Source organism: Xiphophorus couchianus, chromosome 6, assembly GCF_001444195.1.
Source record: "Xiphophorus couchianus chromosome 6, X_couchianus-1.0, whole genome shotgun sequence".
Taxonomy (NCBI): Eukaryota; Metazoa; Chordata; class Actinopteri; order Cyprinodontiformes; family Poeciliidae; genus Xiphophorus; species Xiphophorus couchianus.
The window spans coordinates 20,414,859-20,439,318 of record NC_040233.1 but is presented as its reverse complement, the minus strand read 5'-3'; the positions used below and the strand labels follow the sequence as shown (position 1 = coordinate 20,439,318).

Sequence of the window (24,460 nt, the reverse complement as noted above, 5' to 3'; positions counted from 1 at the left end):
TCAAATGGAAGCAATTCCTACGTGATTTTAAATTGTTTTAATTTTTGTTTGTAAATAAAAATCTGAAAAGTGTGGCATTCGTTTATAAATAGATAGATAAATACTGGACTGTATCAAGTATATTCAATTTAGTTTATTTATATACAACTAAAAGCGTGTTTTATATTCCTATGACTGATAATAACTATTCATAAAACCCTATTTATTAACAATACATCTTAACATGACGGGTATAAAATGTTGCCTTGTTTGTAGGTTTAATAAAGTTGCTGGTTGAATCTTCTTCCTCTTTTTTTTACTTTAAAAGTTTAAAGTAAGTTACTTTCAAAGTTTAAAAATATCTGAAAATTTTTCTAAAATACTAATAAGATTATTTTATCTTCAACTGAAACCTTTTTAGGAAGAAAAAGTTCATTTAGTTAAATATTTTCCTCCAGATTTCTCTATGTAAGTGTAGCCAATTCTTGGTCCTCAGTTATGTCTGTAATAAATAGAAATAAACAAAAACAAACAACTTCACCTTATTTCATTTTACTGTTATATTTACTACTATTCCTGGGAATTCCCCAGTGAATGCTGAACCATTACTGATAAGAGTTTGCACTGGTTAAATGAACTATGCACGAACACATTGTTTCTGATTATTTTTTTTTCTTTCTGCACTTTTTCTGCAGGGGGAATTTAATTTAAACGAGGAGGACGATGCAAAACAGGAGTACAAAAGACTTCAGCAAGCTATGGAGATGGTTGGCTTTTTGACCGCCACTAAAAAACGGTAAATGTGGTTATAATCACATTACATTTCTGAAATGCCACAAGCTTTAGCAAAGCTTCCCAAAGTTCTGACAAAAAAAAACTATCAAGATGAGATGAAACGCTTCAAATTTCGTTTTTAAAGTCGTCTTTGAAAACAAAAATGTTTTTGCTTTGGTGTTTTTTAAGAAAACTTATGCTAGTTGAAAGCTCAATTGATAACTTTCTAACATAATTCATAATAAAATGTAGGAAAATGCATTGATTTTTGCAGTAGCACGCAAACATATGTTTGTTTCATACTTCTAGTTTAAAGTGCACACATGTTTGCCAAGCGAAGTGTAACTGAAACTAAGCTCTATCGAGTAGTTTCTGCTTTCTATACTGGTGTCGCTTACGTGTCTGAGCCTGTCGCTGTCGAGCGCCAAAGAAATGCAGCACATATTCCAGCCAGCGCCCCAGATTGCCTCAGGACACAACGTGCATCAGCTGCATAGTTTGTTACGTGTTCAGGTTTGATTTCCTGGTGAATATTCACACACAGCAACATGGAGGTGGAAGATTAAACATTCAAGTTTTTATTCATCAGAAGTGGTTATGTGTTCCCTAATAGATGTTGTACACATAATGCATTTAACATTTATTTTTTTGAATGCTTATTATATGGCTAAGGTCAGATGATATCAATGTCAAATCTATTTATATAGCACTTAAAACAAACGAGAATAAAATAAGTTTATGAAAAGAGAAAGATGAAAAATAATAATAATACAAAAAAATAAATAAATAAGCATAGTTACAGATTGCTCTGAGGTTTTACACCACTAGAGGCCATCATAGTTCATACTTGACTGAAAAGATGAGTCCTGCAGTAAGTTTGGAGATTTGTACTTAAAAAACACTGATGTTTTATGAACTAAATAGTTAGTTGGTCCTAAATGAGGTTTTAAACAAATTAAGTTAAACTGAATAAAGTGAAGTGAAATGTTTGTCTTATAGGCAGTGAGGGGGTGCTGATAAGTCAGTGTTTGTGTTATCATTTGATAAATTAATTAATTGATCATTAAATTAGGTCAAGTTTTACAAACATTTATATAGAGTCTGGCTTTCAAAAGACTGTCACACTCAGGATATTTAAAAAATCTGCTGTGATGAATTCATCTGTTTTCATAATTAGGATGAAGAGAATAAGTCGTAGATTGGAAACGATGAACTGGGATGAGCTCAGATTGTCTGGTTTCTGTGTAACATCAGAAAACTCAGGAGTCTATTAAAGTAAATCCTCTCAAGATGGTGGAAAAATATTATTTGGGAATCCTCTCCATTTTTGTAGATGCAGAAAGGACGACTTTAGGGGTAACAATTGAGATAAACTGCTGGTGAAAAACTTGAGTCACTCCAGAACTTTCTGGAGTTTAAAAAGACTTAAAAACCACATTACTCCTTGATAAGGACAACCGACCCGTACGCAGCTGACAGTCATTCAGCATGTTTGTGTTATTTCCACTCTAAAATTACTTAAAACCTTGTTTTTCTGTTTTTGCTTTGCAGCATTTTATCTGTGGTCTCTGCCATCCTGCTCTTGGGAAATGTGACGTACAGTCAGTCAAAGGATACTGAAGTCCTGGAGGCTGGACCTGCAGAGGTTTTATCTTCACTGTCTCACCTGCTTATGGTAATACTGATCACAGTATCCTGCATTAAATTTCGAAAATCTCTGTCACTGCTGCATTTCTCTTGCATTCCCCTTTTTATAAATCTTAAACTGTTGCAAATTCAATTTAATTAGTTCACAAGCTAAACTGGGCTGCCACTTATTTTAGAATATTTTTTTGGAAATATCAAAAAAATGTGTGGATTTGCATCAAAACTCAGATATGAAATATAAATTCAAAAATAAACATCCTCTGCTGGTTATAATGTAGCAGCAACAACCCAAAAATAGACGTAATGAACCTCATTGTGCACTATGCAAAGATTCACTCACCTCAGCATGCCAAATTCTTGGGGTAGCAGACACAGAAAGGGAGCTTGACCTATTATTTTTTATCAAGTTTGTTCATAATTATTTGACCACTTCAAACCCCAGGAAGATCAGATGAAAGAATATATAGATAAAAATAAATTACTCTTTATTCTCTTTACTGGAACAAGCTGGGCATTTTTCCCCTCCATCCCAGTAGTTAACATTTTTCCCCTCCATCCCAGTAGTTAACATGCTGGGGAGGAACGCATCAGCAGTGATGACTATAGTCGATAAAAGTGACAGAAAATGATTTTTCACTAAACGCTCATCGGTTCTTCATGTTTGGACTCGGGTTGGGTATTTATCATTTATCGGGAATAATTTCTTATAAGAATTTTCATTTATTGTTATCTCAATAAATTAAAATTAATTGTGAAGAACTGACATTATTATTGGAAATGCTATATTTTTCTATTGTTGCCACCATTTGGTCCATGAAAGCATCAGTAAATATGAGTAAATTGGAAACGTTGTGCAGTTTAGTGATATAAATCACACTTCTTTTAGTAAGCAATATCCTAAAGAATCCCATTTCATTGGGAATGTGTCAGTATTTGCGTTGGCGTATGAATTTGGTGTCAAAAGAAGTAATTAATAGTTTATAATCATCATTTTTTTATCATCACAACAGTACCGCAAAATATATAGTGATAGCTAATCTGTGTTATCTCTATTTCGTTTTATCTGCAGGTGAAAAAGGAGCAGCTGGTGACGACTTTAACCAAGAAGAAGGTAGTGACTGCAACCTCCACTGTGGTTTCATCCTACACACTACAAGAGGTAATTACTTTGAATTTATTAAGATCCTTTATTACCTGTAATTAAACTATTATGTCCATTTGTCAATTCGGTTTTAAGGTGTTGCCATATGTTTAATTTTCCTTGTTTTATTTCTAGGCCGTGTCAGCTCGTGACTCCATGGCGAAGAGTTTGTACAGCGCCCTGTTTGACTGGATCGTCCTTCACATTAACCACGCAATGATCAACAGACGAGACATGGAGGAGTCCGTCTCTGTGAGTCAAAAAAGTTAAATCTTGTTCTATAGCTCTCTGATCTTTCAGTAAATGTTTGTAGATGATATGAATATTATCAAAACGATCTTATATGCTGTTATTTTAAGAGCTTTTGTTCTGTTTTTAGTGTTTGTCCATTGGTGTCCTGGACATGTTTGGGTTTGAGAACCTCCAGAGAAACAGTTTTGAGCAGCTGTGCATCAACTACGCCAGTGAGAAGCAGCAGTTTTACATCAACCAGAACATCTTTAAGTTTGAGCAGGTTGGTCTTTGTTTTCCTATTATTATTTTTATATCAACACAATATAACATTCACATTTCTCCTGCTTCTGCAGTTAATTTTTTTTTTAAGTTGATTTAAATTAATTTTGTGGGAGGTTTGTGATTATTTGTTTGCCATCTTATTAACTTTTAGGAGGTCTATGTGTCAGAAGGCATAACCTGGGAAAACATCAACTTTACTGACAACAGTGACTGCATCCAGCTGATCAGTGACCCGTCAGTAGGGCTCCTCCACTTATTGAACAAGGAGAGCAAGTAGGTGAAATTTTACATTAGACACCACTATTTAACAATTTGGAAATGGGGAGAAATATGCTTTGGTGGAATAAAATGTTGAAATGTGAAGGGATTTGCTCATAAACATCAACCTCTGTTAGTTTTGAAAATCAGCTGGAACAAAACATCAGCTGCGATGCATATGAAGCAGTGCTGTGCATGCAAAACGTTGTGTTGTTTTTGTGTTTAAATGTAAAAAATACAGAGATTTTTTTTCTTTCAGATTACTATCGCACTAAGCTCCATAAAAATACAACAATGATTCATGGGTTTTCGACTTGCATGTGGAACATTGCGACCAGAGGTCCAGTTCGTCCCAAAGTTATACATACCCCTGAAAGATTTTGGTTTAAATGAATAATTTAGTTTTACCAGCATTGTTCTTTTGACTGGAAATCATGTTAACGTTTAGGAGTCCTAAGACTTGAAATGTGCAAAATGCTTGTTTAAAGTTATAAAAAATGTTTGACTAATTTTAATGTCGATAAAGTTTTTCCATCTAGCAAAAATATACATTTATATAAGAGCATCTAAAAGTAGCCCTTTACATTTTTTTCTTCTTGATATCTCATTTTATACTAGGTTAAAACTTGTTGGTTGAGCAAAATTAAGTTAAAATCTAAAATGCAGCATAGGACCAATTTTAACCTGTTCAGTTTAAAACTGTTGGGTCAGATTTTATACTTTTAAATATGGTTGCAGGGCACTTAACAAAACAAAATTCAAAGGTTTAGGAAACTTAAAGGCTAAGCGAGAGCAGTTCACAGCAGGACTTGATAATCCAGTTTTTTAAATATTCAGTTCGGGGTTTAACTTTAATTTCATGCATGACTCAGAAATCAGAAACAGAGTTTTCTGTTGCGGTTTTATTCATTTCTTTGGCCTTATTCACTTTCTCAGATATAAAATAGATATTAAAAAAAGCTATTTTTCTTTAATTTCCGTCTCTCTCAGGTTCCTTCGGCTCCCAGATGAAACCCTGCTGGACAAGTTTAAACAACACCATCAGAGCAACCCTCGCTTTGGGGTCTCTCCCTACGTGCAGGAAACTTTTACCATTGAACACTTCGCTGGAAAAGTTAAATATCACATCAAGGTAAAACTCCCCCAATGCAAACATTTCTACATTCCAGTTAAGATAAAAACTTGTCATTCAGCAACAGGAAGTTAGTGTGTAGGAAAAGATTCAGAAAATTCCAGATAAAGCGACTGGTAACAACACATGTAACCTTTCTATTCGCCTCAGGTTGACTTCACAACAGACACATTTAGGTTCATGGTATTTATTCTAACAAAAAAACCAATCAAGTTTGGTGGTTAACATCAGTCCAGCAGCTTCTACCCCTATATATTAAATAAAATATTATAAATAACCCTAAACAAACTACAAAGCAATATCTCCCAATGTGCATTTGGCAGCAGTTAATAGCACTTAGCAACAATTAACATTTGTAAAATTAAATATAACTGAAATGGATAACATTAATAATGACAACAGTCAAAATCATATACAAAATATAGCAAAATTACTCATGAAACACTGTGTATTATTAAATTTGTCTAAAATGTATGTTAAATATAATACTAGTAAAGAAAACACAGAGCTGATCCTACTATATCAGTTACAGCAGCAGAAAAAGGGGGAGGAGCTGTCAGTTACAGGTTACTATGGTAACTGGGTTTTAGCCAATCAGTGCCAAGGAAAATAAATGGAGCTTCCGGATTGGCTGCTTTGCAAACTTCAGCCACCAGTATTGGGCTAAGCAATATCAGCTTTATAAGCTGCATTTTTAAAAATATATTTTATGCTCTGTGAAAAAAATCAGCGAATAGATGGATTTTTCACAATTAATTTCGAGTTAAAATCCGCAAAAACTGAACCGTGAATACAGAGAAGTTCACTGTAGTTCTTTTTATTAAAAGTCAAGAGAAAGTTAACATAAAAAAATCTCCCAATATTCCAGAATGTTATAAATAATAATTTTGGTAACCCTAACAAATCTAAAACAATAAAAGTTCAGTTTTCCTTTGTGACTGCTTCACACAGTGCATATAAACTTCAGATCTTAACTGTAGATTTTGATGGTGTTGTTTTTAGGATTTCAAAAAGAAAAACACCGAGCACATGCGACCTGAAGTCGTATCTCTTCTGCGGAGCAGCAAGAGCTCCTTCCTGCTTCACTTGGTTGCATCCAACCCTGAAGCTTTGTTCAGATGGAGCATCCTCCGAGCGACCATCCGCATCGTCTCAGTCTTCAAAAAACTCCTAAAGCAGCAGACTGAACGGAGTAAGGAGACTTTTTCTCGTTTGTAGGGCTGTACTGAATTTTCCAAGTGACTCAATTAGTATATGCATTGCATAACTTGCATTTTGTGTAAAATAATTTAAATTATTGTTAAATTTTCATCTTAGCTACTCCAAAACAAACCCCACGCACGCCAATCTCAGCCTTAAAAAGGCGCAGCAGTTATCTGGAGAGACTGTCTGGGTAATTATTACTATTTATAATAATTAGGGTTCGTATACTTTGACCTATAGTAATAACTTTTCTCTTGTTTCTTCCCACACCAGCTTTACCCTGGATTTCTCCTTTGATTGCTCTGATGAACAATCGCTCGATATGTTTGAGGACATCTTTGTCAATTATGAAGAGAAAAAGTGAATAGATGATATGTTGTTAGCTTCACAACTCAGAAAATGTTTGTCTGAATGTTTTTACCTAATATTTCCATATTTTTTCTGCAGGAAAAATAAAGGTAGTCGACAAAAGCAGATCATTCCAAAGGTAAAAAGTAGCCAAACTAAAATGAAATCTTTATCCTGCAGTGCTTTGCAATTCATACTAATTAGACACATTTTTAATTTTATAGCCACTAACGTTATGCTATGTCTTTGGATCTTTAAGTTGACAAACACATAAAGTGACACTTATCAGGAAATTGGAAGAAAAATTATATTAAAAAAAAAAAATACATCTGAAAAGTGTGGATGCATTTTTTTCTCCACTTTATTTTGAAAGAGCTGCAGAAATCTATAATTCAGAAATATTCATCTTTAATCAGAAATCTGTTAGTGGTGAATTATAATAATCTGTCCTAATATAAAATACCTTGTTGGCCTAATCTGTGTTATGCAATACTAAAACGGCACGTCACTCTGAACATACCATTCCTATGATGAAACATGGTGATGACAGAATAATGCTGTGGAATCCCTTTCTCTGGCAGCTGATGGAAACAGAATAGATTGTTATATCCAATCTCCATTCAGTCTGAGTTTGAGCTATTTATATTGGGTACATACTTTCAAAATGTACCCAAAACCTTCCTGCTGTCAGTCAGCTGAAAGCTGAAATCAGGGAAATGCAAATGGAAGATATTTTTATTTATATATTTTTGCAAAAGGAAAAGAAAGGAAACCCAGTTTCAATTTCATCCCACTTCACAGTTTTGCCACTTGGTGTTGTTCTGTCACATAAAATCTCAAGAAAATATATTTACGTCATTGGACTCTGTGGTTTAAAAGTGTGAATAAGATCAACGGTTGTGAAAACATCTGCTCCTTACTGCACACGTAAACATTCAGAGCTCCTCTTGTGTTTATCCTCATTATCTTATTTTGTCTTTCATCAACTAGAACCTCGTGAGTTTGAGTTCACTCCATCACATCGTTGGTCTGATGAAGCACGACAGAACGAGCAAATCTGTCTTCCACCCTCACCGGCGAGCAGATCCACCCACAGTTGGCGCTCAGTTTCAGGTTTTTCTTCCCTGCAATTCTGTGAAACAGCATTATTAAATATGATGATAGCCAAAACCTTGCTGGATGTTTTTACTCTTGATCATTTCTATAGTTTGAGACCTAAAACCATGTTTGGTCTCTGCATGTATTTATCTCACAGACCTCATTCGGAAAACTGATTGAGACGATTGGGAAAGCGGAGCCTTTCTTCATTTTCTGTCTTCGCTCTAATGCTGAAAAGGTGACGACATTTATTAATTTTCAACCGCGTACTACAGATTTTTCCTTTTTGTTATCAGGACAGATGATGACTGAGCATCTTGTCTTGATTTTATAGAAACAGCTGCACTTTGATGATGAAGTGGTGCTAAATCAAATCAAGTACACTGGCATACTGCAGATGATTCACATGCAGAAGTCAAGCTACAAAGCTAAATACACATTTAAGGTAGGTGATTCATTTAAAACAATTTATGTACGGCACCCTCTACATTTATTGGCCTGTCTGGTAAAAATGTGTAAAAATCCTTAGAATAAATTCATGTTTTAGAGCAGTAACACTGAAAGGTTTAGAAAATAATCAATATTTTTTAATTTGACTACATTTATTTTGTGTGCACTTTAATAGCCTCATATCTTACCAAATATTTGGGATCTATTTTGCCTTTGTACTCTTAAAATAAGACAAAACTAATTTACAAGTTACTTTTTAAGCAAGATATTGGAGCTTGTTTTAAGTCAATAATTCCTTAATATTGACAAAAAGTACTAGTTCACTTATAACATGGCGAAAAAAATCACCATAAAGGAATTATTTTCAGTTTTAACAACAGGGCAGCCACTTCTAAGACTTTTTACACATGTTAACCAAAGGGACCAACAAATATGGAGGTAGATGATTTTCTGAACTCTCCTATAATTTTTTTCCCTGTTAACAGGAATTTGTTGAGAAGTTTGGGATTTTGCTTCCAAAAGGAACGACTGGATCCCCACAGGACATAAATGAGCTGTTTGAGAAGATGAGATTGGAAAAGAGCACCTACCAAATAGGAAGAACTAAAGTATATAACACTGCTTTCTTTCATTTTCTTATCCAGATTATTGCCCATACTTTCCATCTTTGTTTTTTTTAGATATTTATTTAGTGGATTTGAAGACTTGAAATAATCTTTTTGTTTTATTATGGAAATGTATCTTCAGGTGCAGAAACACATAAAATTCAGTTGGAAATAACACAAAAGCATGTTTTAGCCTTAGCAAAATCATGACCCAGCTCCACATGACTTAGTCCTGCCTTCAATCTGCTCAGGTTTTTCTGAAAGAAAAGGAGCGTCAGCTACTCCAGAGCACTCTGAACAAAGAAGTGATGCGACGGATTGTCACCCTGCAGCGCTGGTTTCGCTCCTCTCTCATAAGGATGCACTTTCTGCAAAAGAAGGATGCCACCATGATCATCCAGGTACAGCTTCTTTCTTACAGAAACGACAAAATAACATCTATTATATATGCAGAATTATTCATATTAATTGAATATAAAACTGACAGCAGCTAGATTAGGTATAACAATGTGAAAACGTTTAAAGAATTGGGATGTAAAACGACAACTAAAAACTAACACTGTGAACCATGGATATGTTATTTCAAGAGATGTTATTGTAGAAAATAAATGTTGGTTTGTCTGTTTCCTGTCCCTTCATACTTTAACACTACTCCATATTAATCTATCACATCCATCCATCCATTTTCTGTACACCTTTGTCCCTAGTGGGGTCGGGAAGGGTGCTGGTGTCTATCTCCAGCGAACGTTTTGGGCAAGAGGCAGGGTACACCTCGGACAGGTTGCCAGTCTGTCGCAGGGCAACACAGAGAAACAATTATGCACGCACACACTCAGACCTAGGGACCAATTAACCTGACAGTCATGTTTTTGGACTGTGAGAGGAAGCTGGAGTACCCAGAGAGAACCCACGCACTCCATGCAGAAAGACCCCGGGCCAGGAATTGAATCTACGACCTTCTTGCTTCAAGGCAACAGTGCTACCAACTGCACCACTGTGCAGTCCTAATCTATCGCATGAAATCCCAATAAAATACAGAAACATTTTTAGTTCTAATGTGAAAAAATGTGAAAAAGTTCAGTGGGTCTGAATACTTCTGCAAGGAACTCTACAATCATAATAAAAAATGTACAAAACTACCTCAGTTCTAAATTTAGATGCAAATATAAGTACGTATATACTAAACTAAGATGATATCAAAGAACAAACGGAGAGTTTGACCACAGAGTAAACATCAAACTGTATTTGTTGTTGTTATAGAGGAGCTGGCGGGAGTTTTTTGAGAAGCAAAACCGAGCAGCAACAGTAATCCAGACGGCGTGGCGTATTTCCTGTTGCAGTTCTCAGGATGAAGCCAGGTACTATGACTAGGAGGCTATATACTGTATTTAGACTTCACAATCATATTTTTGGAAGGATAATTTATGGTAATTTAAATGATTTTGGTTTACTGTGGATGCAAACATTTTCTCTTAAAATCAGAGCACTAATCAAGGTAATTTTCTGTTTTTATTTTATAAATTAATAAGATTTTAATGCAGATATAGAATACACTATTGAAAAGTATATTCAGTATCTTATGGTTGTCTTTCCATGAATTACTGCACCAGTGCAGCAAAGCATGGACAAAATCAGCCTGGGCTGCATTGTTTGGTCTGGTGTCTATCATTTTTCTTTTGACAATCCTCCCTTGATTCTGACTGAGATTTATAGGTCAACAGAGGAAAGCATAAAGTGCTCTAAAATGTCCCAGTAGGCAGGTATTGGTGAGAAACATTTAAAAATATTGGCAGTTAATATCAGTCGATATCCATAATTATTGATCAGTTTTTCTTTGTTTTAAATATCTAAAGTGAGGTGACCTTTCCTGTTTTATTCAGTTTTCACTTCAAGTCATTTTTTATTATTATTACTATTTTTAAGCAATTTTGAGGCATGGTGGCAAAACCTTAAATTGCTACTGCACAAGTCACTCCACAGGTTGTTGCTAGGTAACCAAAGAATAAGTGAGTGAGTTGCTAGGTAACCAGAGAATGAGTGAGTGAGTTGATCCGACCAACCTTGGTTAGCTTGCCTTCACTTCAAAAACACAAAATCTTACCAAGTATTTTTATCTAGTTTCTAGTGCAAATATTTTAGTACACTTGAAATAAGATAAAACTAATTTACAAGTAACTTTTCAACAAGAAATATGAACCTTAGTTTTATGTATACTAAAATATTTGCACTAGAAACTAGACTCTTTTTACTTGTTAACTGATGAAAAGCTTGAGTCAAACTTCTGTTACATGGGTCTGATTTGATGCTTCTTGCCAACAGTTCAATGAAACATACTTTGAACAGGCAGCAAAACGTGGATTGTGTCACCAAGAGCCAATCGCCAGATCCAGCCAACAACCAGGCCGCAAAGAAGGACGAGAGCAAGCAGATAGGCGACGGCAAAGCACCTGTTCCCCAGCTGAACAGACCCTTCTCCGTCCCCCTGGACCACAAAGTTGGCAGCAGTAACCCTTCAATGTGCAAGCAATACATGGGCAATGACGGCATGAGGGAGAGATCCAGTGAAGATGATCTGACAGACACATCAAGTCCTGAAGTACATCGAAGGAGAGATAGGAGAGATGACATGTTGTAAGTTTTATTGTGTTTGCCATAAACATGCAACCTTTTCTACATAATATGTCTGCTACGGTAGAGATGCTATTTCCTATCTTGGCATTTATCCTCCCATTTTGACAAATACATCAATGTTCACAACTAAACATGAGGGGGAAAAAAGTAGATTTTGTTTTACATCTTTGAGGTATGTGTCACTTTAGATGCATTCCAGGGTTGGGTAGTGTGTGTGTGTTTTGGGATCAAAGATGTGGAATAATGCATCGTTTTGCTCAGAGGAAGGAAGAGTACACAAAAAGTGTACTCAAGTAAGAGTAGCACTACGTTAACATATTTTTACTCAAGTAAAATTAAAAAGTAGCCTTCCAAGAAGCTATTCAAGTGAGAGTAAAAAAGTATTTGGTAAAAAGACTACTCAAGTACAGAATAATTGATCATAAAATCAGATTCAATGTCATCAGATAATCTAAAAATATAAAATTATGCACAAATTTTGATGTCTTTAAGCCTAAAATTAAAGCACTGGTGCAAACAAATTAAATAATTACAAAATAAAAAAAAAGTTAAAAAACTTTTTCAAAGTAAAACATATGAAACTAGTACTTGTAGTGAGTTGAGTACTACCAATGACATTATATTGTGTTTTATTCATTTGGCCTCCAACAGGCTCCGCAGATAGAGAAACATTAGAACAACAACGCCTGTGTACAACCAAGAAGTTTCCATTAACATAAAGTATAGACTTGTGTCTGCATCTGATGCACTTTTGGTTAAAATATATTCAGTAAAGCTACGCACAACGGATAGAGTATCCTGAAATTTTACTCAAGTTTAGCAGCAGTACTTCATAATAATATTACTCAAGTAAAAGTAAAAATTGTGGTGCAGTAAAACTATTCTTGAAAGTATTAGGGGGGGTTTTCCCAAAAAGTTACTCTACTGAATGTAATTGAGTATGTAGTTAGTTACTACCCACCTCTGATTTTGCTATCTTACTTTTCCTGTGTTGTCACCATTTAATGTTTTTTATTTTGTCACTTTAAAGAATCAACTGAAATCTGAAAAAAGTTTTTCACTTTGTTTTTTGTTTCCTTCTCAAATAAAAATAAAGCCGTAAAGCAGTTTCTGTTGATGAGCTGTCGAGCTCCTCTGGCTGCGAAAGCTCCTCCAGTCCCAAAATGGTAAGCTTGGCGTTAGTAATATTTCATAATCTAGAGCATGCATCAAATGTCAAGCCTTGGATTTTTTTCTCTCTTCTCTCCTGTGTTATTCATAACTTGTTTGTTGGTTTGTAATAGACCTCTCTGTGTTCAGGACACTAAGTTTTGTCATCAAGACAAACTCCTAACTGGAGGTTTTGAGCATGTAGTGTCATCCCAGTTTGAGCCTTGTCCCTTTCTCTGGCCCTGTCAGGGAAGGGCTCGTCTCCGCAAGCCGAAAAAACACAAGCGGCGCTTAGCCTACGCCCGCAGCGGTTTGGTGTATAACTTTGGGGGCTCCAAGGAGAATGAGTACTGGAACTTTCCACTGCCTCCCATCAGCCCCACTGTGCCCACCCTGACGGGCTCAGCCAGTGTCATGGATGTCTGGCCCCTCAATTCCCAGGTCAAGGTACTGACCTAAAGGGAAGCTTCACTCCCACCGCTCTCCTCTCAACAACGACCCTGCATGCAAATATCCCATGTGGACTAGCTGGATACCTTGCATTATTCTTGGAGCTCTATCTTTCACTCAACTGGAACATGAGCGGCTGCTTTCCAGAACTTTGGAACTGTCGAAGTCCATTTCCAGTGCTCATTTCTGAACTTTTCGTCTTTCTGACTTGAGCAGCAGAGTCAGCAGGCACAGATTAGGTTTACGCAGAATGACAAGTAGCTTTGATATCAGTCTATTTCTTATGATTAAAATGTGTTTAATAACCATTGATACAACCGTTATTTGTTTCAAGCAGACATTAAAAAGAAAAAACTGAACAAAAATGACAAGGCAAATGCAATTTTACACAATTTGTTTGAAAAGGAGCTGGTAGAAGATAAGATCTTATAATATCAACATTTTAGTCTCCCCACACCAGATAAACCCTTGAATAATTCCCACATTAAATGATGCTTAAACCTCATGTTCTCATTGTTGACAATACATTTATTTACACATCTATAACATCAATAATAGCTATTTTGGCTTTTGAGAAACCCATCCTATATAACATATTTCCAGTTTTTTAAGCTGGTTTATATCTGTGCTTAATCCATCTACCCCACACATTGATATACAAAACTCTTTTTAGTTGTTCTGATATGTTGTTGTTGTAAATTATAGGCCCCCTCTCTGTCACAAAATATTTTTTGGAATATTATCAAACATTGTTGGATCGGTTTTGCTTTTTCACACTACAAAAACATAAAAAGTTACTAAGTATTTTTTGTCTAGTTTCTTATAAAAAGATGTTTTCCCCATGTTGCAAGTGAAATGTTTCTTCCAGTGGAACTAGTACTCTTTTAATCAATATCAAGGAATTATTGACTTAATAAAAGCTCCTATATATCTTGCTGAAAAGTTACTTGTAAGTTAGTTTTGTCTAGTATCAAGTGTTAAGTTATTTGCATGAGAATTGAGATGAAAAATATTTGGTAAGATTTTTGTGTTTTTGCAGTGTATTAAACTTCTATATGTTTGATTTAATTCAGCTCTTTCATATATTTTAAAGTGCTTGCATATATCTTACTAAATTAGCTGACATAGTTGCACAGTACCATGTTTGGTCTGTGATTTGTTTCCAAGCAGCCATATTGTAAAATACAACAAAATCAGTACTATAAAAGTGGAAAAATAGTACGTATTACTAACCCGTGTCTGCACAACTTTCATACATATTGTAAAAATATCTGCTGGTGGGAAGGAAACTGTCTTTGCATGACGGATGGAGATGGTGTAGTTCTGTTTTTATTTCCTGGTCTGGGTTGCGGTTCTGGTGGAGGAGCTGCTGGTAAAAACAGCTGAAGCAACAAGTGGAGTGGGAGAACGTAAACTTCCAGTTGAGAAATGAACGAGAACTGTTTAAGTTTTCAGATTGGGATTTTTGTTAATCGCCTCTGTACTTTAATTTGCAGAACATTTGTGTTCTCTTGTTGCTACAGATGGTATCAGAACCGGACTGTTCAAGGTACAGCCTGCCAGCCAGACCAGGCTGTGAAGACACCGATCTTCAAGGCTCAAACCAATCACTTACGACTCCTGAGAAGTAAAATCATTTGCTTCATTTAATGATTTCAACATTTTGAGTTAAAAATTATATAATATTTATGTGATGCCGTACAAAATTTACTCAGATGATCTTCCTTTGCAGGATTGGGTTTTTTGGTAAACTCCTGGGAAGACGGGCGCACAAATCTTCAAACACTGAATCTCCAGTTGATAAACATGGTAAATCTGTAATTATTTGAGTTATTTGAATACTGATGCCTTATGCACAGCTCCAGTAAATATTTTATCTTTTGTATAACTTCGACCAATTATATTTTGGCTAAAACACAACATTAAGAATATGCATGGTCAGATTTATTGAATTGTATAAGGCAGAAAATGGCCACAAATCAAATTATTTAGGTGAAAGAAATTAGGTACAGTTTTTGGCTTATAGTATGCCCACTTTCTCTACAGTGGAGAAAACAAATATTGAACATGCTAATATTTTTCCACAGTAAATATATTTTTAACAAACTGATAGACATAAAATTTACTCCAAGCATTTATGGTTTAAGTTTAAATTTGTTTCAGTGTGACTCATAAATCAGAGTGATTTTTAAAAACACTGATTTTGCATTTTGTATGCATGATTCCATTTGATTGTACTTGCCTAAAAATATGTCCATATGAAAATCACACTATTGGGGTTGTACTGTGTTCTGCACAGAAAATCCACCTCTTCTATATCCTTTCAAGCTGTTCATAAGATCTAGATAGATAAATAAAACTGAGTATTTTTTCTCCTCATGGAAAAATTCTCCACATTTAGGCTGAAAGTGGTTAAGGAGACACAAAAACGTCCTATCTGTATTGACCGTTTGCAACTGCGTCACATAATCATTCGAGGCGCCATGACGGGCGTTTGGAAGTGAGAGGCAGAGCAAATGAAATTGTTTTCCAAAGTTGTTTTTGCCAGTTTATTCATGGTTTCTCCTTGTCTGAGTCGAGCTAATTTGTCTGTGAACGTAACACACCTGGTTGGAGCTCATAGACGGCGGTATTTACAAAAGTTGGAAACAGCTGGCTTAGAAACCGACCTATCATACTTCCTCCCTCCCAATGTGTTGATCAGATTACCGACTTTGCTTGAATTCACGCCACATTATTTATTTCACTACGCCATAAACAGCGTTTCTCTTTACACCGGAGCAACCTTAAAAACGTAACCAGTTTTTTCCCCATACATGCTACGCTACATGACGGTTTGTCATTGTCTCCATGGTTACCAATGGTTAGACACCTTCTCCATAATGCAATATTGAATATCATCTTTCTAATCATACTGACTTATCATACTGACTTATAACGTATAAGAACATATAAGAACATAAATCTTCTTACCTTTCACTGCGGAAAATAGATGCATTTTTAACTGTTTAATCCAGTGACATAATGTGGATCGTTCGTTCAGCTTGTTTAAAATTATTTTAACCGAAGGAAAATAAAATACAATTGAATATTCTGTCATTACTATCATTTAAAAACTTACGGGGAAGAATAGGTTATGATTTTTTGACACCACATGTTAAAATGACAGACGTTCATCTGATCCGGGCTGGAAGTGCTAATGCAAAAACAATCAGCAATCAGCCCTGCTTTGAAGTCAGACTTTCCTGGGTCGGGCTGTGCAGTGCAAAATGGGCTTTAGTTGCATGTATTTGTACATATATTTTTATTTTTGCCACAAGTTTCTCATGTGAACACAAATCTTCTCGTGTGAACACATATCGTCTCATGTCATGTCTCTCATCTGCAGTAACGTTGCCAAGATTCTCCCCACCATCTTACCAAATGCCTAGTTCCAACGAATCGAGGGTCCAGCGAAAATTTCCTCAAATCAGCCGAGCCACACGAGCGCTCGAGGCAGACGCGTCTCTGGATCGCGAGATCACCGATCCCAACGAACTGCGAAACCTTGACGAGTTCCTTGGGAATCAGGTGTGATAACCATTTAACAGCGTTGGTTTTGAGACAAATAGCTTGAGACCCGTTTTGTGCTGCTCTTTGAATTATTCTCCTGCATCCCGTCATTTTGTAATTTATAATTTCATCACTTTGTCAGGTGAATGAGCTGCAATCAAGAGTGAAAGAACTGTCCGTAACGGAGGGCATTTTCCTCTCTGCCACTATGGAGTTCAGGGAAACCATCAAAAGCATGTATTCCTTACAAGTAAGTCACTTTTAAGACTTTCTAGTTGCTTCTTTTTTAGTTTTATTTAACAAATTCTTATGAATTCTTTGACCCATAGAAGCCCAAAGTTTGCTACAAAAGCCTAATGAATGGCTACCGTAACAAAGTAAGTGCATTGGCAGGACGAGGTAAGAAGTCAGAGGTCTCTCTGGTGGTCAACTTGTTCCAGTCTGTGCTGGACGGATTCATCAGAGCCGAAAAAAAACGAGGGGAGTCCGAACCAGCCAAGGTAGATATTATGCTTTCATTTATCAGTCTTCAAACCAGGGAGAGAGTAAAGATCTTTTTTTTAGTTCTGTCAGAGAATTAACTTCTCCCTTCATTCAGACTACCGGGACGGGAAAGAAGAGGAAGACAAATGAGAAATGTGTAAGTTAAACATCTTCTCTTGAGTTTATTCCTAATGAACATATTGGATAAACTGAAGTTGTTTCTGTAATTTTTGTCTGCAGATTGATAATCCTCTGGATCATCTGTTCAGCACATACCAGGTGAACATCATGCAGTCGTGCGACTTGTGTAATTCCTTCATCTGGGGAATGGAGAAAGCTTGCATGTGCAGCGGTGAGTAGACGGTCTGTGTATAATATCTCTGTTATTTTTTAAAGCATGCAAACACAGGTAACCTATTGGTAGACCTGGTTAAATGTGTATAAAGTTACAAAATAAGTTAATGTTTTATTGCTGTTATGTAATCTCACACTGGAACATTTTGAAGAATCAACATTTGAGTACATTTAATACTACTTGAGAAATTAATATTAGCAAAATCCTTGGTGCCATAATTCATGGCACTCCTATAAATTCTTATAAAACAAATGTCAACAAACTATACTTTTTATTTAATTAGTTTTTTTCTTTGGTATTTTTTAAGTTGATTTGATTGTAGCGAAACTTCCAGTTGGAATTCATTAGTTTGCAGTTTTTGTGGATCATAACAATCTGTTTGACGCTGTTCAAAATGGGAAAGGCGAGAGAGCATGCAGTGCAAGTCGGAAAAATGTGTTGGTTTACCACCATGTTCAGTGAGGGGGATGGTAAAAACAGTAACCCAGCGGATTTATTGTGAATTACCACCACCAACTGGTGAGGACTGATGGAAATATTGTGAATTATCTCAGTTTCCACAAAAGAATTATTTACGTTTGCATAAACTTTTCTTCAATTTTAATAAAGTACTCCATATTGAGCACAAGTGCTTTCTCATCAGACCAAAGTGTCGCTTTTCTCTGATGAGACTAATGAACACACATCCAAGCATGAATACTAAAAAAAGTTAATTATGACGGAGGATGTGTGATGCTGTGGGCTTTGGGAAGCTTGTTAGAGTGAAATATGAAAACATTTTCAAGAAAACTCTATAGTGTCTTTCAGCAGGTTTAATGGTCTAGAGTTATCCAAAGGCCAAATTATCACAGAAATGGTTCACTGGACATAAAGTCAACAAACATTTATGGTTGTTTCAATTCATGGACTTAATTCTGAAGAAAACACGTGAGATGAATGGAAAAGAAAAAAAGAGAAGAAATTACTTTTGTGTGAAGAGAAATGGTCAAAAATCCCTACCTGTCTGTGCAACAGCTGGGTTGTTGATAAATGTGCCTTTTAGATTTTCTATAAATCAATGTTTTGGCTTCAGATTATTTTTCCCACTTAGCAAATTGGAATTTTAAAAATGTTTGTGTGGACTTGCGCTCCAGTGAGAACAGACTGATTATATTTATATGTAAAACTAAAGGTGATCTCTTTCCATTTTAGCCTGCAAGTTCGTTTGTCACAAGAAATGTCTAGACAAAATCATCACAGACTGCTCAAGACGGCGTTCCAGGCTGGTGAGAGCTCAACCTTTTTAAAAACCTATTAAATCTTTATCAGTAGATTATTTTCCTTTTCTCGAATCTTCTTGTAAGTATAACTCCTCTTGGTCTTTATTTGTGTCAGGTTGACAGTGTGCCAGGCTCACTACATTTTGGAGTTCAAGTGTGCGTCCTGACCAGTAAAACCAACCCAGTGCCCAAAGTGGTGGAGATGTTGCTGATGCATGTGGAGCTGAACGGACTCTACACCGAGGGAATTTACCGAAAGTCTGGAGCAGCCTGCCGAGCGAAGGAGCTACACCAGATTCTGCAGACTGGTGAGAATGTTTCTGCACACAAGCTTTTTAGCTTTTTTCTTTTTTTACATTAGTCAGCCCAGTTGAAATTAACTTAAAACTTTTTAATTGTATACATACTTAATTTTTTTTTTTCTTATTTTGTTTTAAGGTCCTGGTTCTATTATACTTCAGTAACGAGCCACCTTGTTGTTAATTTTTTTCCTTTTTACTTTAACTTAAAGAGATAAACAAATGAACAAATTAAAATAGCGTTAGGTATCCAAAAACTTACCTATCATAGTTTATCCTGATTTACAATGCATAAATAGAATATTTGTAATTTTTTATGATTATTTTTACAATGCAAAATGATAAGAATAAATAAAAGTTTAGGCACTACTTATTTGAGAATTAGTATTTTTTCTCTTTTAAATAAAGAACTTAACTATTAAAAAGCATATTTATGTATTAATAAAAGTGATTTTATATTGGCATATGATTTATGCATAATTGTTAATAATAATAATATAAATTATATGCATTTGGGATTTTTAAACTTGAAAATTAATTGTGATTTGATTATTTAAAAATGAAATAATATTAATGAAATTTGTTATAAAAATATAATTTCTGAATTTTGCAAAAGTAACTACATTTTCATTTTTTTTGATTTTGTATTATTATTATTTTGGATTTTTCTCTGTATGTGTCTATATGTATGTAGTAAAATGTTGTAAAGTTAAACATTAAAGTTTAGTCTCTAATCTTGCTCCATCAGATCCTGAAAATGCCTGTTTGGATAACTACCCCATCCACACCATCACCGGCCTCGTCAAGCGCTGGCTTAGAGAGCTTCCTGAACCCCTCATAACATTTTCTCTCTACAACGACTTCCTGCATGCTGCCGGTGACAGAACATTTAGATATTTTACGCTTTGTTTGTAAGCTTGTTTTGAAATTCAGATAATTTGAAAATTCTTTAACTCTCCTTTTCCTCAACATGCAGAGCTGCCAGAGAATCAAGAGAGAATAAGGGCTGTATACCAAAAGGTCGATGAGCTTCCTCCTGCTAATTACAACACTTTGGAGCGGCTTATTTTCCACCTTGTCAAGTAAGAAGACGCCTGCTTCTCCTTTAAGTGATTAAGGCCTTAGATTTTAACTAGTTTCTATTTCAGGGTTGCAAAGGAAGAGAAGCACAATAAGATGTCACCAACATCTCTGGCTATTGTGTTTGCTCCCTGCATCCTGCGCTCAGCTGATACGAGTGACCCCTTACTTTGTATGAAGGATGTGCCCAAAAGTACCCTGTAAGTAACCATACTAGCACACTACTGTAACCTTTCATCCTGGGATGGTTTATTTAATGACTTACAATAAGTGTTTGTAAAACGTAATGTTTCATGCAGGTGTTTGGAGATTCTGATCAACGAGCAGCTAAGGCGCTATAACGAGAAGATGCAAGACATCCAGGAGCTGGAATATGCCGAGGCCCAGGCTGTCCATAAACTCAAACTAAGGAGACAAAACACGGTGAGACCACAGAGGCACAACCAAAAAGGCCTCTGATTGTAATTTGAATTTCCGGAAACAATATCCTGATCTCGTCTGCGTCCTTCTGACTACATGCAATCAAAAAATATGCATTCTATCATTAGCATCTCTTTTTCTAAATGATTGTACAAAACTACCACTTGCTGACAAAGACATTGTTCCCATCTTTGTCTAGATCAGTGACAAGCCTTCAGAAATTTTAAGGGGGCAGTATTTTGAAAAATCCACTTTTTAAGCTTTACATTATGTTATAATGTTATCTCATTTAAAAAGTATGTAGAGTCTTACATGCATGTTTGAGAAATCCTTCGATCTCCATGGCAACCATTCAACTGATCAGAACACCTGGGTGGCCCTAGCTCCGCCTTCGGGTTGCAGCTCCTCCTTGGAGCATCAGTTTTCAAGCTATCACAGAGAAGCCCTCCACCACCACCACCACCCCCCCTCAGCTCCTTCAGACTAGCAGCAGCAGCAATTAGCAAACACCTGGTTTAACTGTTCATCAGCTGATCTCATTATAAAAACATTGTTAAAGGAAGAGGAGAATGTTGTGATGACTTCCTGAAGGCAGAGTTTTAGAAAGAGCTTTTAAAAGTGTTTTTAAAAAGACGGAGGCCCAATTTCAAGCCGTTAAATTCCAAAGTAAAATTTTGTTTAAGTCATATTTGCTATATGTAGCTTTGTTTTTACATGTTTACTGGATTGCATGGAAAAGACATAATACTGCCCCTTTAATTTAATTGGGAGGAACAATTCACAATAATGAACATTTCTGTAAATGTGCCAGAATTATCCAAGATGCTATTTTTCATCTGTTGTCCCTGAAGGTTCAACCCGCAGCTGAGCAGAAGGTTTCACATCCACTGCAGTCTGATGAGTCCGACAGGACCATCATTGAAAGAATCAGATCAATCAAGCAAGAAAAGTAATACACTGTTATTTTTTTATATCTTAAATTGCTGAAATGAAAAGATTTGAAGCAACATTGTGTGGTTGTCTTGTCTTTTCCTTGCAGGTTGGACTTAGCGATCAGATTACCTGAACTGGAGCAGGAACACTCGGACTCTGAAAACGTGGACTCTGCATCATCAGTGAGCTCAGACAGCCTGGACCAGCTGGGCAGGGTTGACTTGGAAGGTCAGTAGAAAGGTAAAGTACATCAACCTTCTTCTGGGTTTGTACAAATACTTTCAAAAGTGTCCATACCCCTTCTATCTTTTTGGCTTTTTTCATGTTACAGCAGCAAATTTAAGGTGATAAAGCAACGTATACATATTTGGAACAAAAGAAAAATATAAAAAAAATTTAAAACAACAACTTGAAAAGCGTGGCATACATTTGTTTCCTGTCTCCTCACCCTTTATTCTGATGGCCCTTTACATGTCCAAAATTCCTTGATCAGATTTAAATGTATTCAGATTAAATTATCTGAATGTATCATTTATACGAGCAAAGAATTAATTACATTCTCCAGGATTTATTCAGAGTAAAATCACTAACTAGTGTAGGTATAAAATTTCTCTGAAAAAGAAAAACTCAGAAGAAGTTGTACTTCCAGAAATGCCAGAAATTGTACACAAGTAAAGCTCTTTTCATGTGGGGTTAATTTTACCACATGCTATTTGTAATAACTGCAGAGATTTTCTGTGTCATTAATCCTGTGCAAATCGGTCATGTCAGTAATTTGAAAGGTAAAAATTTCCCTGCAAATTATCCATCCATCCAAACATCCAAACTCCTGTGATAAAACTAATCCCAAGCAAACAGGCATCTCTGTGATTTGGACAGAAATGAGTGGGATCCAAAGTATGATTAGAATTTTTTCGTTTTCCTGATCCTTTTTTATTTGCTTTTGGCTAAAAATGGAGGCCGCATTGAAAACCTTTTGGGTCCCACGCCAGTAAAACCCTATCAATCCGTAACTTACAGCATCAAAATCTCAGTCTTCAGTTATCCTGTGCGAAATATCATTATTTCACAATATTAAGATGAAGTAGAAAGTATCTTTGTGGTTAAATCAAACTCCTGGAAGTTTGTTTTAATGACTCGATTAAATGTAACCAGTTACTACTCACCTCGGCACGTGGTCACATTTTTTCCATTTCCATCATAGATAACATAGCAAACTATTAACTGTCATGAACACATCCACCTTCAGGCTGAAAGAAAATGTTCCAAGAAAAGAGTGGAAAATTTTTGTTTCTTAAAAAGGAAGTCATACTCGCACTGACCAAACACAGGCCTTCAGCTCATTCTCCGGTTCCTTTCTTTACGACTAATTCTAATCAATACCCTCTGAAGGTATTAGATTTAGTTTTTGCTCAGTGGCGTGTTGAAATATCCGGTGTATCATCACGCTGCGTCAGTAAGCTACACAGGATGTGAAAGAAGAAAGTGGTTATTACAGAGGGTTGTGAGAGTTTTAGTATACCGACTTCACACCCTCTGTATCCCAACGGATTTGATGAATTGGTTGGAACAAAAACGACTTCTTGTTTACTGTTTATATAAATAACTAAAGTCACACCAGAACAGGAAGTTTCTCATTACTACACATGTGAAAAATGTTTTCACTGAAGCTGCATCTCTGTTACCAGGAAAGGTGACGAAGCTGTCAAGAGCGCCGAGACCGAAATGCCCAGCTAAACCTGCAGACGTGGCGCAGACGGTCAGGAGTCGCACTGCTCAAGACTCTCTCTCCTCAGACGACAATCGGCAGCAGCTCACCAGCAAGACCTTTAATGGGAGCTTTGATGACCTGGACATCCCTTATATCGATGACGTTGAAGATTGAAGCTGACACTAATTCCACACGTTCTGATAATCTGAACACCTGAAAGCACTTTGTTTGACAGACTCCATTTGTCATTGCTGCTGAGAAAGACATGCTGACCCGCTCTATCGTGGTTCTTATGAGACATGCTCAGAACTATTTCTGATCTTTATATGGAGATTCTGCTAATTCCATCACTTTACAGAACATTTTGTAAAGGAGCTGAGGGATTTGGACCAGTTCTGTGGAACAAATTGTTGAATAGGGTTGGCGCTGTTGAATCTGAACTTTTCTTTTCTCTTTTCTGGTGGTTGTTTTGTTTGTAGTTAAAAATATAATGTAGTAGCTATTCTGTAGATGCGCTAACATTGTACTCATATTCTGACACTGTGATCAAGAATCTCACTGTATTTCTCTTTCTTTACTTTTTTAGTACTTTTTTTAGTAGTTTGACATTAATTATTCTGAGACTTTTTTAGAAATAAATTCTGTCTTTACTTGAACTGTGCTTTTTGCCATGGCAAAGCAAGTAATCCATTTTTCTCTTTTTTTCGTTAAATGTGTGTACATTTTGAAAAGAACTGGTGTTGTCCATTTGGTTGCCATATTACCAGCTGAAACAAATAAATAGCTTATTTGTTAGGAGGAACCAAAACTGCCCGAACTAAATGTATAGGAATACATATATGTCTTAAAATAAAGCTAAGAAACAATGAGAAACTAAATGAATAAAATGTAATAAGATTGAAAATGAAATCATAATTATCATAATCATAATTATATTATATAGTAATTATTTAATAACTCACACATTTATTAGCCAAGAATGAAATA

The 24,460-nt window shown here is 35.8% G+C and overlaps 1 protein-coding gene across 3 annotated transcripts in view; it reads left to right on the top strand.

The window, feature by feature from the left end:
- LOC114145781 (myosin IXb) overlaps window positions 1-24,403 on the top strand; it is a 39,574-nt gene extending 15,171 nt beyond the window's left edge. The window contains exons 6-41 of one of the 3 annotated variants that reach the window (XM_028019361.1): window positions 675-775; window positions 2,305-2,428; window positions 3,470-3,559; window positions 3,677-3,793; window positions 3,921-4,055; window positions 4,209-4,330; window positions 5,306-5,447; window positions 6,450-6,639; window positions 6,765-6,840; window positions 6,924-7,010; window positions 7,098-7,137; window positions 7,989-8,111; window positions 8,254-8,334; window positions 8,431-8,541; window positions 9,032-9,154; window positions 9,403-9,552; window positions 10,412-10,509; window positions 11,471-11,782; window positions 12,879-12,948; window positions 13,181-13,378; window positions 14,905-15,008; window positions 15,114-15,190; window positions 16,770-16,951; window positions 17,076-17,183; window positions 17,263-17,433; window positions 17,532-17,573; window positions 17,657-17,768; window positions 18,963-19,036; window positions 19,146-19,338; window positions 20,078-20,206; window positions 20,306-20,411; window positions 20,478-20,609; window positions 20,709-20,832; window positions 21,681-21,778; window positions 21,869-21,990; window positions 23,451-24,403. In XM_028019361.1, the coding sequence (XP_027875162.1) occupies window positions 675-775; window positions 2,305-2,428; window positions 3,470-3,559; window positions 3,677-3,793; window positions 3,921-4,055; window positions 4,209-4,330; window positions 5,306-5,447; window positions 6,450-6,639; window positions 6,765-6,840; window positions 6,924-7,010; window positions 7,098-7,137; window positions 7,989-8,111; window positions 8,254-8,334; window positions 8,431-8,541; window positions 9,032-9,154; window positions 9,403-9,552; window positions 10,412-10,509; window positions 11,471-11,782; window positions 12,879-12,948; window positions 13,181-13,378; window positions 14,905-15,008; window positions 15,114-15,190; window positions 16,770-16,951; window positions 17,076-17,183; window positions 17,263-17,433; window positions 17,532-17,573; window positions 17,657-17,768; window positions 18,963-19,036; window positions 19,146-19,338; window positions 20,078-20,206; window positions 20,306-20,411; window positions 20,478-20,609; window positions 20,709-20,832; window positions 21,681-21,778; window positions 21,869-21,990; window positions 23,451-23,647 (4,461 nt within the window). In that variant the 3' untranslated portion in view covers window positions 23,648-24,403. Of the gene's footprint in view, window positions 1-674; window positions 776-2,304; window positions 2,429-3,469; window positions 3,560-3,676; window positions 3,794-3,920; window positions 4,056-4,208; window positions 4,331-5,305; window positions 5,448-6,449; window positions 6,640-6,764; window positions 6,841-6,923; window positions 7,011-7,097; window positions 7,138-7,988; window positions 8,112-8,253; window positions 8,335-8,430; window positions 8,542-9,031; window positions 9,155-9,402; window positions 9,553-10,411; window positions 10,510-11,470; window positions 11,783-12,878; window positions 12,949-13,180; window positions 13,379-14,904; window positions 15,009-15,113; window positions 15,191-16,769; window positions 16,952-17,075; window positions 17,184-17,262; window positions 17,434-17,531; window positions 17,574-17,656; window positions 17,769-18,962; window positions 19,037-19,145; window positions 19,339-20,077; window positions 20,207-20,305; window positions 20,412-20,477; window positions 20,610-20,708; window positions 20,833-21,680; window positions 21,779-21,868; window positions 22,003-23,450 lie in introns of all 3 variants that reach the window. The other 2 variants (XM_028019362.1, XM_028019363.1) reach the window with 2 other exon arrangements.
- Window positions 24,404-24,460: the final 57 nt, after the last annotated feature.